General features: G+C 51.0%; 1 protein-coding gene across 6 annotated transcripts in view; it reads left to right on the plus strand.

The window, feature by feature from the left end:
• CASZ1 (castor zinc finger 1) overlaps positions 1-15,143 on the plus strand; it is a 161,982-nt gene that overhangs the window by 53,546 nt on the left and 93,293 nt on the right. For 2 of the 6 annotated variants that reach the window (XM_017744020.1, XM_017744021.1), the window contains exon 2: positions 4,547-4,632. The exons of 2 other annotated variants lie outside the window; for them this stretch is intronic. Coding sequence is in view for 1 of the 4 variants with exons in the window: in XM_017744021.1 (XP_017599510.1) it covers positions 4,629-4,632 (4 nt within the window). In the remaining 3 variants the exon portion in view is untranslated. The remainder of the gene's footprint in view (positions 1-4,546; positions 4,633-15,143) is intronic. 2 more of the 6 variants (XM_017744019.1, XM_017744022.1) reach the window with 1 other exon arrangement.

A 15,143-nucleotide genomic window follows, 5' to 3' on the forward strand; every position in this document is an offset into this window, starting at 1 on the left:
CGCCCCTGCCCTGCCCAGGACGTGTGGCAGTGCACTCCCTCACAGCTCTCATGTCCCTCCCCGACCCTGACTACGCTCTCATAGACCCTCACATTGCTTTGCCAGTGTTTTGCCCATTAGTTGAGCTTTGGGCCTCTGCAGAGCAAGGCTAGGGATGAGTCTTCCTATCCTAAGGGAAGAGAGAGAGGGATAGGAGAAGTGTGGGAAAAATATTTGCTACAAAAGTCATTGAGACCTCGCAGCCCATTTCACTTTTAGGTGATCTTGGTTTATTCCCACAGCAGATGTCTCTACAGTAGCAGAAGATATATTTGATTTGTGACAAAACTTCCATGTTCTGTGGACTTGGATAGTCTCCTTTTCTTTTTCACACCCTACCCCCTCTCAGGCGGTGTTTTAAGACCCTTTCCACTTTCCTGTTTGCATCTCACTGCCCTTCAGTGAACCAGAAGGGGCTCAAGGAGATGGCCACACACCGAACACCCTTGTGTGACAGAAGGGCTGGGACAGATCCAGCTGGTCATGACCTAGGCTGTGTCAACTGCTTCTCAGCCCTGTGTTGACCTGTGTCTAGGACTAAATCATGCTCAGGTGTTTTTTGCCAGGTGATGCTTGGTCTAGGATGGACAGGTGACCACACACCCAAACCCTGTAGCCGTAGCCATAACTGCTAGTGACGCTTGTGGTAGTCATCAGAGCTTGGGGATGGGCAGTGCTGGGGTGGCTGGATTCCCACCTGTAGGGCTGAGTGCAGAGGGCTCGGCATCTGCTTGCTTTGCAGTTTTATCGAATTTATTGCTGTTACTGTACTGATCAGGATGCTTTCAAAACCTGGTAGTGCCACTGGAGTGTCAGGTGCTGTACAAAGTTGAAGGAAGGCACAGCTTCCTCTCCAGGAGAGGGGCCATCCCTCTCCCTAGTGTCAGAGCTGTCTCTTCCCTTCTAATTTTAGCAATGTGGCTGCCAGGATTCACCCTCTCCCTTTGCAGTTTAGGGGCTCCATGATAATCATGTAGTTCTTGACAACTGAAGAGCAGCTGAGGATCACCAAATGTTTCATTGTAGAGCTACAGGGAGGAAACTGAGGCATGGAGTTGAAGGTGCCTGAAGATGTCCTTAAAGCTCATGAAGTGACCCACTGAGGGATTATCCCACCTGGGCTCCGTGGTTCTCAACACAACCCATCCCACAGGCTGCCAACATAACCCATCATTGCAAAGGAAACAAGGAGAGCACGTGATGCCTCCTGTCCTGCCCTGTGCTGCCTTTGGCTTGTCTTGCTGCCCTTCCTTTCCTCTTCCTCCTCTGGCACTCGCTGCTGCCAGCAAATGCCCTGACTCCTGCCTGGACAGCCTGAGCTGGCTCCTTTAAGGCAGGCACGCCAGGGGATTGCACGCGGTGCCAGCCTTCACTGCGAGTGCCTCTCCCGCTTCCCCCTTGGAAAGTTTCCTGCCCAATTGTTATGTGCGATCCGATCTGAAAGTTGCTCTCTAAGCTTCTTGTCACATTTTGACTTAATGAAGTGCAACTGGAGTGGGAATTGGGGTTCATCACGCCAGTCTCACTGCGCTCCCTTGTTGTCAGAAAACAGGGGCGGTTGGGGACCGTAATGCAACGCTGCAAGTCGTTATCATTCCGGTCAGTCTGTTTAACACAAAATTAAACAAAGAACTAATTAGTGCCTCATGAATTAATAAATGTGCAGTTGCCGGGTAGGAAGGGGAGGAAGGAAAAAAGGTTGTTGAAGGAAAGATACTGAAAAAGTCGAATTAGGATGTTGTGTCAAGGGGGAAAAAAAAAAACTGAGTCCACTTTGGCAAAGAGTTTGGATCCATTGGTTTCCTTGGAATAAGCTCCCCTCCTCCTCCTCCTGCATCCTGCATGTCTGCTCTGGAGCAGCGATGAATGGCAGGCACAGGGAAGAGGCAGCTTTTCAGTGCTTCTTCAGGGGGGCTCACAAGAAAGATGGGGACAATCTTTTTAGCAGGGCCTATAGTGACTGGACAAGGGGTGATGGTTTTAAACTAAAAGAGGGACAATTTAGCCTAGATATAAGGAGGAAAATTGTTATGGCAAGGGTAGTGAGACCCTGGCACAGGTTGCCTAGAGAAGCTGTGGCTGCCCCATCCCTGGAAGTGTTGAAGGCTAGGTTGGGCGGAGCTTGGAGCAACGCAGTCTAGTGTAAGGTGTCCCTACCTATGGCGGGGGAGTTGGACTATATGACCTTTAAAGGTGCCTTCCAACCCAAACCATTCTAGGACTTTATGATTTTACAATGATGTTCCCTAGAAGCTGGATCTGGGGTCCAGTAGCCAAATACAAATATTTACCCAAAGCAGATGTGGGAGCTAAGAGGTGGGGGGTAGAAGCCCATCACTGGAAAGGAGGGAGACTTCAAAGATGTTCATGGTGGGCAAGTCTCCTCTCTTTGTCTGAAGGCTTTTTTCCTGGGGAAGCCACAATTGACACAGTAACAGTGTGTAATCTCAGATTAACTATGTCCCAGCAGCCCTCCCCCTGCTCCTTGTCCTCTCTGGCCCCCTTCCCATACGGAGCAGTTTGGTGCTGGAGGCTGGCCCGCAGTGGGGCTGGGTGTGAGGGCCATGCCAGACGCCCACTCGGCCTTTCCCACAGGTGCTGTGCCGTGCCACACTGCGAGTGAGCGGGCTCGGCTCTGGCACATTGTCAGGCAGGGAAGCAGAGCTGGGGGAGGGAAGAGTCCATCCTTAAGAGGACATGTCAAGTACAATTAGCGTTATCTGTCTAAATATGTACTGGGAACACAGAATACAAGAGGAGGCCTGGCTGGCTTTAATGGAGACATATGCAAGGTCATATTGCCTCATACAATCCCCCAATCTGATTTGGGGATTACACATTCTAAGTAAATTGGCGTTATTCCTCTTGCATCATTGATAAGCTGAGGCCAAAAGAAGAGGAGTAAAAAAAAAAAACAATTAAAAACCCAAACCCAAGAAATGATCATGCACAGGGGTGAGGGAATGAAGGCAGCAAGGCAGAGAGTCACGGGCAGAGAGCTTGGGAAAGAGGGAGAGAACAAAAGAGTGGGAGAGAAAAAACAGTGTGACAGAGTAGCAGAGAAAGCAGTGGAAAGAGCGAGGAAGAAAGGGAGAACAAAGGGAAGAAAAAGGTGGAAGAAGGGATGTCAGAAGGACCGAGGGTGCCAGGGTGGGAGAAGCACCTCAAGTCGGGGAGCTGTTACTCCAGCCGTGCCCCCAGCCTTTTTAGCATCAGGATTTGAGTGGGAAAAGAAGGAGCCAGGCTGGTAATGCACCTTCCTCACCCAAGGGGCTCCATTCTCCTGTCCATCCATCCATCTGGAATATCTCACCAGCTCCTTCCTGCTCTGGGTCCCAGCCAACACGTGGCATCTATCTTTGGCAGTGGCAGAGTGACAGGAGGAGGCCGTCCACATGCACAGAGCACCAGGGCCCTGCAACACAGGGGTGAGCCATGGCAGCAGCACAGAGACCCCTGAATCCCTCTCACTTTTGCCCTACAAGGGACCCAAGAGGGTCCCAGAAGGGCTGAGTGGTGGCACACACTGCTGCACCTGGAGAAGGGAGCATGTGGAGAGCTGGTGTGTGGCATGGACAGCTGGGGCTCCTGGATTCAACTATGGGCACACTGTGTTGTGACCTTGGGACAGTTTGTCATTCTACTGCCACCCTGGGCAGTTGTGAGAGCCGTTTTGGCAGGGCTGCGAAACACAGGTACAGGAATGGGCCAGGTGCCCTTGCCACTGTGCATGAAGCCACCCTGTGCTCATGGCCACCTCCGGGCTCTGGGAGAGGGAGGTCCCTGTCTGACTGCAGAGCAGTCCTCCCCCAGCCGTGAGCTCTCCTCCCACCCTGCCTGCACAGAATAACCCCCTCCAAAAGTCTCATGGCACGGCTTTTATGCTCTGTCACATTTTTGGAACATATGGTTTTAAATAATTCAATTTACTTTTCATGTGTTTTGCTGTGACTTTTTTTCCCCTGTCCCTTTTCTCCTTCCTCCTCACTCTCTGCATTCTCCTGGGTGGAAAATGCACAGATGAATGGATAAGAGGGTTCAGTGACATGTGACCCAGTCCTGCACCCCATCAGCTTGTGACCCACAAGGTGTGCAAGGGAAGCCTCAGCATTAGCCCACAGGTGAACCTCTGGGAAGAAGGGGTCAACAGAGGAAATTTGAAGATTGGGAAGGGAAAAATTTGACGTGGAGCAGAACGCAGCCTTAGATGCATGGACAAAGTATGGAGCAGACCAGCACAAGGTCTGTCTCTGGTACCTAGGGAGCAGGATTCAGGCCAGTAATAGCTGCTCTCTCTGTGAAATTATTCCCAACTCTTATTAGGAGCCTCTTGCACAGAGAAGTGCCGTGGGGTGCATGGCACCGTGGGGTACAGCCAGGAGCAGGAAAGCATTTTGTTCCCTTGTGGAGTGTGAATGTCCCGTGTTCTTACCCAGCTTTTATGAGTCTTGGCTCTTACTCAGGTGTGCCCTGTGTGTTAACTGGATCCTTTCTTTTCTCACTCCAGAATGAAGTGAATTTAGAGCTAAAATCGAGGCAAGAAACCAGGCCTTGAAATCTCCGAAAGGTAGGAGAGACTTCAGACTGCAATGGGTATGTCACTATGCCCTCCTGCGTTCTCTTTTCCTCTGTGCCTCTCTCACACTTATGGCCTGCTCACTGTGGCTGTGAATTAGAATCACTAGAATTTCTGGGGTTGGACTGTTGTTACTCATAAAGAGAGATGGAAACAGAAGAAGGTCCAGTGCAGACATGGCATATGTGTGTCCTAATCCTGTCTTCATCTTTGTACACCAGTTGTTCTGGGCACCTGGTTTTGTCACTGAGGGTTTTCCTCAATTATCTTCTCTGCTGCCTCTATCGTTACAGCTAAAAAAGCGTGTAAGGATTTTGGTGAAAGGGAACTGCTTTATCTTTATCCATGCGTGCTGGGAGAGATGGATGTAAGGTCCTTTCACTGAATAGGGTGCAGTCTCCATCTACTGTGAAGTTTTGCTGAGCTCAGTTCACATAATTCAGATGGTGATGTGCATGTTCTTCTCCTCTTCTGCAACATTTTTATCTATTCAGACTGCAGAACCATGGTGGTAGTGTGGAAGCAGCTCTGTGCCTCCAGCAGAACCCAGACTTTCCTGGGTTTTCCCTTTACCTAGACCCTCATGGTCTGTCTTAGAAGAAAGCTTCACAGACTCCTAGACATGGATGGTCACTTAGTCTGTGCCTGGTAAGAGTTAGAGGTCTAGAGTCCAGGGAAATGGAAGATGATTTTGTCTCTTAAATGCCTTATCTCCATGTGCTGGATAAGACACTCCCTCTGCCACTTCAGATAACGGTTGCTGAGAAGTCCTTGCCACACTGAGGCAGTTCCTGCTGTCCCTGGCTTTTATTCCTGGCCCCAGGAGGACCATGAAGTTCCTTGTGTGTCACCTGAAGAGTTCCCACTCTCTCCCCATGTCTCTGCTCTGTACCCCCTGCATCACCAGATGCAGCTGGCCTCTTGCATTGCTCCCCTCCATCCCCAGGCACCAAGACAGGTCTGAGGGCAGGACAGGCCGTGGGGAGGGTGCAAAGTGCTCTGCCCTGTGAGACATTACTCAGAGGTGCCAGGAGCACTCACTGCAGTGTGTGCGCTTAGAGCATCACTGCAGCAGTGGGGACCCTTGATGCCCAGTTTTGGGGAGCTTATGGACTGAGTCTGAGCAGCATCAGAGGGGCCCAGGCTGGCTGGGGTGGGAGGGGGCCCCAAGCTGGGCTTGGCAGTGTCAGAGGTGACCGGTGGAAGGCCAGTGTTATGTAAATACTGCTGCTGTAACATGGCAGGCCTGAATGGCCCTATGCGTCCATCCATCATTGCTGGGGAACAGAAGCCTCCCTGGGAGCATGGGGGGCCAGCAGTGTGGGGCATGCAGACACAGGCAGCATGTGCCCTACTCATAAACTGTTTGTTTTCTTTTTGTCTCTCTCGTTTCGGGGCACCCCACCGAGAGCAACTCTCCATTCTGTCCTTGCAACCTCTCCCCCAACCTTCCCCCCACCACTTCAGGCCTTCCTTTTCCTCCCTTCTTTCCCCGGCCCTTAAAAAAATGGAGGGGGAAAAAAGGGGGGAAAAAAAAGTCCCCCAGTTCACATTGCGGCTTCTTTCTCTGACTTCAAAGGCTCCTCATCATTGTTTGGGATCGGCAGGCAGTGGCCCTGAAAACGTGATCACAGCCGGGCACAGTGTAGGTCACCACTGAGCGCCATGCTCCAAGTGCTGAAAGGAACAGGCAGATTCTTCCCTTTTCATGCTTCACAACCCTGGTTACAGCGCTCTGCCTTGCCCGCGTGCTCCTCGCTGCATGGCTGTTCTTGCTCTTTTCTCCTCCTTTTCCTCCCACCCTCCCTCTCTCTGTTTCTCTCAGGTCCCTCATTTCTCCATTCGTTTGCTTTCATCCTGCCCTTCTCTGTGCCCAGCATCACACACTTTTCACACTTTCTTCTATTCTTTCCATTACTTTTCTTCCTCACTGTCTCCTGCCTGGCACTGCTGCCACTTCTCTCTGTTATATGAATCACTGTTTTATTTCTCCCTTTTCCCTCTTCTAAAGGTCAGGTTGGAGGTTGATTTCCTCATGCTCCCTGCTCCTGTTTAGTAGCAGCCTTCCTCTGACATTTGCCCACATTTCTGTCTTTGCCTGTGATATCTCACTCGCTGTGCCCAAAACTACGGCAGTTCTTTAATTTCTGGATTAGTCCTAGAAAGCTGACAGCCCTCCCTGCAAAGGTGTGAGCCAACTGCTTTCATGTGCAGTGGGTTTATCCCCCAAAATTTAGCATGGCCTCGCATGGGGAGACAGCACACAGTGCCTGCCAGCAGTGTCAGCTTCCAAACTTGTTCTTTGGCTTTGCTGGTTAACCTGAAGGAGTGAGTAGGTATGGTTCATGTTGTAGATGGATTTGGAAAGCCAGGCTCTGATTTCATATATATCACAGGGAAACATTTCTATCTTGTAGGTCTAACGTGGAACATGACACTGATGGTAGTGCTGAGGGCAGAGTTAGGCAGGGATAAGGCAGAGGAAAACAGCCCAATGGTTTGAACGGGCATCCCAGAACACTTCCTCAGTGGACTTCAATGAGGGAACAACACTTTGTTGTGCTGAAGCTTGGGCACGTTTGGCAGCACAGTGAGCCACAGCCAGATGGCAACTCCCTGCCTGCAGAACATCTCCCATCAATATCTGGAGCGTCATTTTGCAGCAGGGGAATAGCCCAGGACTCTGTGCCCCTCCAGCACCCATCCAAGGAACAGCCACCCTCTCTCCACCCCAGAAGCAGAGATCATGATGCTTGTGCCTCTGGTGATTTGTGAGGTTGTTTTAATGCCGAGGAGCCCACCAGGACTTGTCTCTTGCTAAATAGGCATATTAAGGGACATTGCAGCAGGGGTTATAGAGTAATAATTTGTTCTAATGAGCTGGTGTCACGTTCTCCCTGGCTGAGCTGTGCCCGAGCAGGAGCTGTGGTAGGAAGGGGCTGCGCTCACTGACCTGTCAGCCCAGGTTAATGAAGTACTGCTCCACTTGGGGGTCAGAGAGCAGGAGTTCAGCCAGTCAGCACCGGCTCGGGGGGCCAGAGGGGAAGGATGGGGCTCTTCCCTGAGCTGAATGCCCGGGGGAAGGCCTGTGCCATGCTGGACGGAGCAGCAGGATGTACGCTATGGCACTGGGATCTCCGTGCTGTGATGGTGGCTTGAGTGCCACAGCCTCCTCATTAAACCATCTGCAGGCAGGGATGAAACCACTACAGCTGGGCACTGGCTGAGGCTTGTCCTCTGGCCTTGCAGGAGAGCCCAGGGTGACACACGTGGAAGGAGGCTGGAAAAGTGAGAGCACTTACGTTACAGGTGCTTGCAGGCACGAGGGGATAGGTGCAGGGAAGTGGCCAGTGGTGATGACCAGTGTCTACCTAGGAAGTCTGCAGAGATGGTGCTCATCCTTATCTTTATGCACAGTGTTATGAACAGCCTGAAGTTCTCTTTGTCCTTCCTGTTCCCTCTTTCTCCTCCCTTTATGCTCCCCCACGGCTTGCTGAGATCCTTTGCCTTGCAAATCTAATCAGTTTCTTCCATGCCTTCTGAGTACCTGGGCAGGAAGGACACCGGAACTTTTGCCAGTCCCCCAGCGACCACCCTTAGGGAGCAGGTTGGTGGCAGGACAGCCTGGGCAGCTGTAGTTTGAGCAGGACTCCACATTCTGCAGGAGAAGCCATGAACAGGGAGTCCTGGCCCAGCTGCTGCCTTGGGGACCCATGGCCTGCCTCGTATCTGTGAATGACACTACCCCATCCGTGCTAGAGGAGGATGGTGCCCTTGGCCACACCAGCACCCTGAGGTCTACAGCACAAGTCCTGTATACTGTCTTCCTCCTTCTCCTCCTCCCACTCTTTGCTCCCCCCCTGCTTCTCTTTGCTTTTCCCTGTCTCCATCTTTCTCTCCCTTTCATCTACTCAAAAGGCTTTACTCTACTTCCTTGTCACCCTAATTGATTGCATTAACCTTTCAGCGTATTGGATTTCCCCAGCACCGTGCAGAGAGCACTGTGCAATATGCTTATAATCCGGGCTGTAATGGACAGGGAGCAGTCAACGAGCCCCTGCTCCAACAGGTTCTGCTGACAACTTCTTCTCAGGGAGGGGGAGAGGAGTGAACCGGTGGGACCTGGGGCATGGCTGTCCTGCAGCCCATGCAGACCCAGCCTCAGTGCTCCCCCCTGAGCAGGCTTGTGTTAGCTTGTGAGAGTGGAGTCCTTGGAAAAGGATCCAGCTTGGGAAGCAGGGAGAAGATGTTATATTTGACCTATTACTTGTAATTTTTCCTAGTGTTTGAGCACAATTCTTCCTTATCTGCTTGGTCTACAGTTTTCTTCCATCTGTTCAATACTAAATTAATGTACACTTTACATTTAGGCACTTGTTGCTAGTGGCAGGATGAGAAGACAGTATCATGGAATCTTCCTGTTTTCACATCATGCTTGCCTCTTCCTTTAGGATGAGGATACAAGGGAGATGGACATTTTTCCTCAGATTTCAAAGAAAAACATAGGAATATTGTGTTGATGAGAAAGACAGCATCAGGATGCAGAGAGATCAGGAGACAGAAGCCCTCAGTTATATCTCAGGCTTGGCCTTGGATAAATCCTCTCACACCTCATTTTCACCCAGGATGTCGGAGGTGTTCTTTCAGTGCTGCAGTCTGCAGGAGGGTTGGGGAAGATGCAGGGCAGTTATTGCTGCTCACTGAGCAAGGGATGAGAAAGTGGCTGCAGACAGGCAGTGAAGCTACACGGCCAAGTGTAACTACTCACACTGCCTGCGAGGCAGGAAATAAACCCACAAGGTCAGTGGCAGGAGCAGGTGAAGCTGTGAAAGGCCTGGCAGACTGCTGGTGGCCAGGGCAGAGCCAAGAGATGCTTTGGCATCCTTTCTTTTAAAGGACTGGAGTGATGGATCTGCCATAGTCTCCTGGCCGTGGTGCCCCCTTTAAAGCCTCCTCGCCATAACCTCAGTTCAGCACAATGCTTTGAGCACTGGGTTGAGTTTTCCTTAAGCCAAAATTATTTAAGCAAATATTTAGGAGTTTCGTTTGACATGGACCATAGGATGAGACGTAGACTCTTGTGAGACCCTTTTGTAGGTCTCCTTTTCAAACAGCATTTAGCACAAGGTGGTTCTTCATTTATGGTTACAGCTCACAGTGTAAAAAACAGCAATAGTGGAAGGGTTGCTGGTAACTTCATAGATCTTTAGTTCAAGTTACTTCATCTTGTTAAAAGCAGTTACTCTGTCTCTTCAGAAGGTGCCTACTCTCCCCAGGGGATGGCCTTTAGAAACTTTGGAAGTACCTGAGCACACCACAGGGCTGTACCGTGCAACCTAAAGGTAAATCCCCAGTTTTTCCAGGAAGGAACATGAAATGACAAGAGTCAGAGGGAGGAAAAACTTTATTCCAGGTGATCATTCCAAAAAGTGGAAGGCTCCTTACAAGCCAGGAGGTAGTTAGGGAAGGGACTTTATTTTTAGGTTAAATAGAGAAGAACTAGGAGCAGGAAGCAAAGGATGAGAAATTTAAAAGAAGCTAGAGAGAAAGCGTGAAGGAGAGCAGCACCTCCTAAATGGAAGGGTAAACAGGCACTCCGAGGCATTAACTTAATTGATTGTTCTGCAACAGGCTGAACGCTGTGTTACTCTGTCACCGTGGCAACAACCCAAAAAAATTGTCAGCCTGTTTGGATGAAGTGAAGCGAAACGTTCTCTAATTTGCGGTGATCCGGGTGTTTGTTTTCCTTCCAAAGGGGCGGGGGGCTCTATTGATCTATTGTTTGCACAGAGTTTTTTTTTCATGGTGATATGGGGAAAGCAGGAGCCGGGGCAGGTGAGGCAGCAGGGGTGTCTCTGCTGTCTTTCCACAAATCTGCCAGGCCATGTGAAGCCAGCAGAGGCTCCAGTGGTAGGAACCATCCCAAAGAAGCTGGAGGACAGGGGAAAGTGTTTGTGTGTGAAGAACTTGTTCCAAAAGCATTTGGCTGTGATAAACTTGTGCCAGGGCTACTGCTTTGGTCCATCCTGTTCTCATCCCTTTGGGCCCTTGCAGTTCACAGAATCATAGAATCACAGAATGATGGAATATCCTGAGTTGGAAGGGATCCATATGGGATCATCAAATCCAGCTCCTGGCTCTGCCCAGGACAACCCCAGAAGTCACACCAGTTCCGTCTGTATTGCAGTCTCTGGTGTTAGGTGGAGTCAGCAACAACTGCCTCAGGGACAAGAGCAGCTCTGTCCCCCTACCAGCACCCTTTCTACATCCATGCTATTCTGTTCCATGTTACGTGTGCAGACCTGTGTCTATGCTTGTGAGAACATATCATTACACACTTGGGGGAGATACAGGAATCGTGTTTATCCTTATCCCCACATCTGTGGGGACATAACAAAGTCCCTGCTTTGAGCTCTTTGTTACAGCAGAGATGAAATCCCTGGGCCAAAGGAGGAGGGATTTTGTCTCCTGGGATATGGGGTCAATCTGCTCCAAGAGGCTGTGTGGGACGGGAGACAGGGATGGACACAGTGGGATGGTTGACTTGCTGCAGGCACAGCTTGGGGCAGAGCCAGGGGAGCCACACAGATGGGAAGAGGTATCATAAGTTGTGCAGCGACTTGTGCACCTTGTCAGCAGCGTCTGGCCCTGCACAGCCCTGGGGGCCAAGGAGGAGCTCCTGGGGATGCCACTCGCTGTCACCACATGCTTGGTTTCAGAGTGAAATGGCGCTGCAGCACTTGCTTCACCTGGGGATTGTTCAGGCAGAATGGGAAAGCGCAGGGGACTGGGGAGCAAGCCCACATGGCCAGGGGTGAGCAGCAAGGCCTTGTGCCAAAGATACGATGCCAGGAGACAGAGGCTGTGGCAGGGGAGGGGAGAGCTGGCAAAAAGGTGCCTTACAGGTCTGCAGTAGGGGGAACAGGCAGCAATGGCCCAGAGCCAGTGGGAGGGGGGGTGGCAGAGGTGGCTCTGGGCCAGCAAAGGAGAGTAGAGTTTCCTCATGACAGGGGATCAGTAGGAGGGACAGGCTTGACCTTCCTTGTGCTTGGCCCTGCAGGGAGGTTTCATCCTCAAGTTTGGGGTTTTCTGCACTCTCGCGGCGTTGGGACACCCTGGGGGCAATCCCATGTTACCCATACAGGCTGATCATCCTTGTTACTCCTCGGCAGTGCCCCAGCCTATGCACAGCTAGTCCAGCTGCTGCACAAGGGCACAAGATTTCAGGGAGAGCTGTAGAATATGTTGGTGTCAACTGCTGGAGAGCGTTGCTTTGTGGGGTATGCAGGGGCAAAACCCCACAGTATATTCCTGTGCTCTTCTCGCCTCCCTCCCTGCTCCTTTCTCTGTTGTCTTAGGGAGTTTTCCTCCTCTGTACTGGTTTTGCTTTATCACCTTTTCCCCCTTCTCTCTCTCTTCCCCTGTCCTCTATTTCATTCTTTCCATCCAGTTTTTACCTCTTCTGCTCTGTTCCTCTTTTTCACAGTGTAGATGTGGGTTGGGGATAAGTGACTGTGGCTGGTGGGTGAACAGTGTTCTGAGGCACCGTGTCCTGCTAGGGCACCTGCCCCCGTGCTCCTGGTGGGTGTGTGTGGGTGGGGTACCACGGGCATGGGAGAGAGGAGTGCTGCATGTCTCCTGGGAGAAAGCTGAGCTGCCAGTGAAAGTTTGGTGGTTATCAATGTCAGGAGAAGCTAAATAACCCTGTAACTGGTATGAAGGTGAATTCACGGTCTAGTGAGCACTGAAAATAGGAAAGGGCTCTGAGACAGGCAGAGTGTGGAGAGCAGAATACAGCTCGCCCATGGCTCAGGGAGTGGTGTGTTGCTGGAGCAGTGCGAGGACATGTGCTGATGCCATCCAGATCATCAGCCATGGCAAACCGCCTTCTGGGGGACTGGGCAGGACAGGGAGGGTGCTCAGGACTGCAAGTTTGGAGACAAATGAGACGTGTACACATTGACATGGCAAGAACACCCTCAGAGAATGTCTGTGGGCAGCCACATCTGACTGCACAGCCCTGTAGACATATGTGGGCAAGTGCCACTGCGTGTACACACGGTGCCACAAGGCCATGCATGTCCATGTGCACAGACGTGCAGACAGCCGTACCCACGCAGGCAGGTACACACCTCTGCGTGTTGTCCTGCGTGGAGGTGCTTCCACAGCTCCGTAAACGTGGGGTCACAGGTGCACCCAAGCTGCCAGTGCAGTGCTCTGCCACCTGTGTCAGCTCGCAGTCACGCCAAACTCCTTTTTGCTGTAACTACACTCCAGTCAAGCAGCACAGACGGATTTATCCCAGCATATCTTGGATGTCTGTGCAGTTGCCTGCTGTGAGCAGGAGAAGACATGCGGGAAATCTATTTTCCTTCCAGCTGGGAGAGGCTGATGCCTTGGAGAACCAGAAGATATGCAGAGAGGAAACCCCCTTCAGCTCTTCACCTGGAGCTGGTAATCTCCTTGCACCAAATCCCTGGAACAGGGGAATTGCATTTTAAGCTCAGCCAGTGGTGATTTAGTGTTAGACATTTGCAAAAGAGACTTTGATTAATTCGTAGTAAAATCAAGTAGCACTTGGGTGCCAGCACCACATTCCAGGGTGAGACAGCGACCAAGGTGCGCGCTGGGCAGGCTGCCAGGTGCCTGAGCAATCCCCGCGGAGGTGGCAGCGCCATCCAACCCACAGCCTCTCCCTGCTTGGGCTTCTTAATTATTAATTTATTTTTCTCCCTTCCTTGGCAAAAAAATACTATTTGGTAACGACCTCAAATTGCAAAATGCTGATGATTTGGAGAATGTGTCACAGAAGCTCCAGGGTGATAAAGGGGAGACCAATCCCAGCCAACAATCCGGCTCAGCCAGTTTGCCTATTTATTAAAGAAAAAGCCCAGATCATTAACTTTTTTGTTGTTGTTCTGTTTGCGGGCAACTCCCTGCTGGCAACTTTCGGGTGCCCAGTAAATTAAACCAAGTATCGGCCTGGTTCAGGGCAACCTGAGCTTCTATTTAGAGCTGTGAGAAAACTGGCTTCGTTTATGTTAGCACGTGAATAAACCCTTTAGGGTACCACGCAAACGTGCTCTCTGGCATAAAAGCAGCGTTGGAAAATCCTTACTCTTGCTGCCTCGTGGAGGGTCAGGTATTGTAACTGGAGAGCTGAGCTTCCGTTCTCCTCCCACTACTTGTTCGCACAGTTAATTGCCCCTCGACACCTCGCTGTGCCATGCTGGTCCCCAGAGAAGCAGGGCTGGAAGAGAGCATCTGTAGGCACAGGCTTTGTTGGTTTCCCCATTTGCCTGCTTGGTTTAGTTGTTGAATAAAGAACAGTTTAGGGATGGGCTTGCCTGCCTGGTGTCTCTGTGAACTCTGAGAGTCCCCTGTGCTATCAGGGAAGGGTGATTACGTCCCCCTCCTCTGGAACATCCCACGTGTTTGCTGAAGTAGTGCTTCAAGCTAAATCAGTTTGCTGAGGGCTCCAGCTTCCCTTAATTCAGTGTCAGGACCGGGCTTGCATGGCCATTATTCAAGAAGTTTTATCAGAAGCACAAAGCTAGCATCTGCCCTCCTGCTTCCCTCTGGGCATCACCAGCTCTCCTGCCCTGCCTTTGGCACACAGAGACTCAAGGGACTGCCTCACCGAGCCCATCTGCAGGCAAAACTCGTTCCAGCTCCTAGAGAGTCTCGGCTGTTTTACTAGCTGCGGGAGCACGGTGGCTTGTCACTAGTGCCTGGCACAGCAGCTCAGAAAACCTGCCGCAACCGAGGAGCTCGTGAGGGAAAAGGGAGCAAAGACACTACTCAGATGGCTAGCCTCTCCCCTCTTCCAAGCCAGCTTGCTGAGCTAGGGCTGGACTTTAGGTTTTAATCTCAGCTGATATCCACACACTTTCTCTCAGAGGTAGCCACCTTCTTCCCTAGGCCTGGCTCATGTCCCGCCACACTCATTTCTCTGGTGAAGCTTGCCCAGACCCGTGTTCACGTGGGTGATGATGGGAGGAGAAGGGTATTTTTCAAGGTTTCTGCTGGGTTTTTTTCTTCTGAAATATAAGGATGTGCAATTTTTTTAGTTTCAATTTAGCATTGGAGAATTTTATAATTTAGTAATTAAAATCTCTGATAGGCTTTAGAAATTGCAGCTAATTGAATTTAATGGGAAGATGATTTTCAATTTTATTTGATTACCCGGACCCCTGGCATTGGTATTTATGGGAAAAAAATGGGAAATGTGCTGTGTGGGCTAAGATGGCATAATTGAATTAGGGCTAATCGGATTTCTTCGTCATGAATTTCACTATAATTTTCCTATAATTTTCCATTAGATATCTAGTTTACAAATATTCACAAAGAAATGAAGCTCTTTCGGAATGGAGATTGCTGGCTAACAGGATTACAGGGACGATAGCTCGGCACTGCCAGCCCGGGCTCCTTCAGTAATGCAATCGCTGCGTCTGCCTCACACTTAGCGCCCGCCGCTGCTCCCCGCACCCTCCGGCCCCCTGCCCGGGGTCCCGGGGGCCGCGCCTCC

The sequence above is a fragment of the Corvus brachyrhynchos genome, unplaced genomic scaffold (assembly GCF_000691975.1).
Source record: "Corvus brachyrhynchos isolate BGI_N302 unplaced genomic scaffold, ASM69197v1 scaffold68, whole genome shotgun sequence".
NCBI classification, from domain to species: Eukaryota; Metazoa; Chordata; class Aves; order Passeriformes; family Corvidae; genus Corvus; species Corvus brachyrhynchos.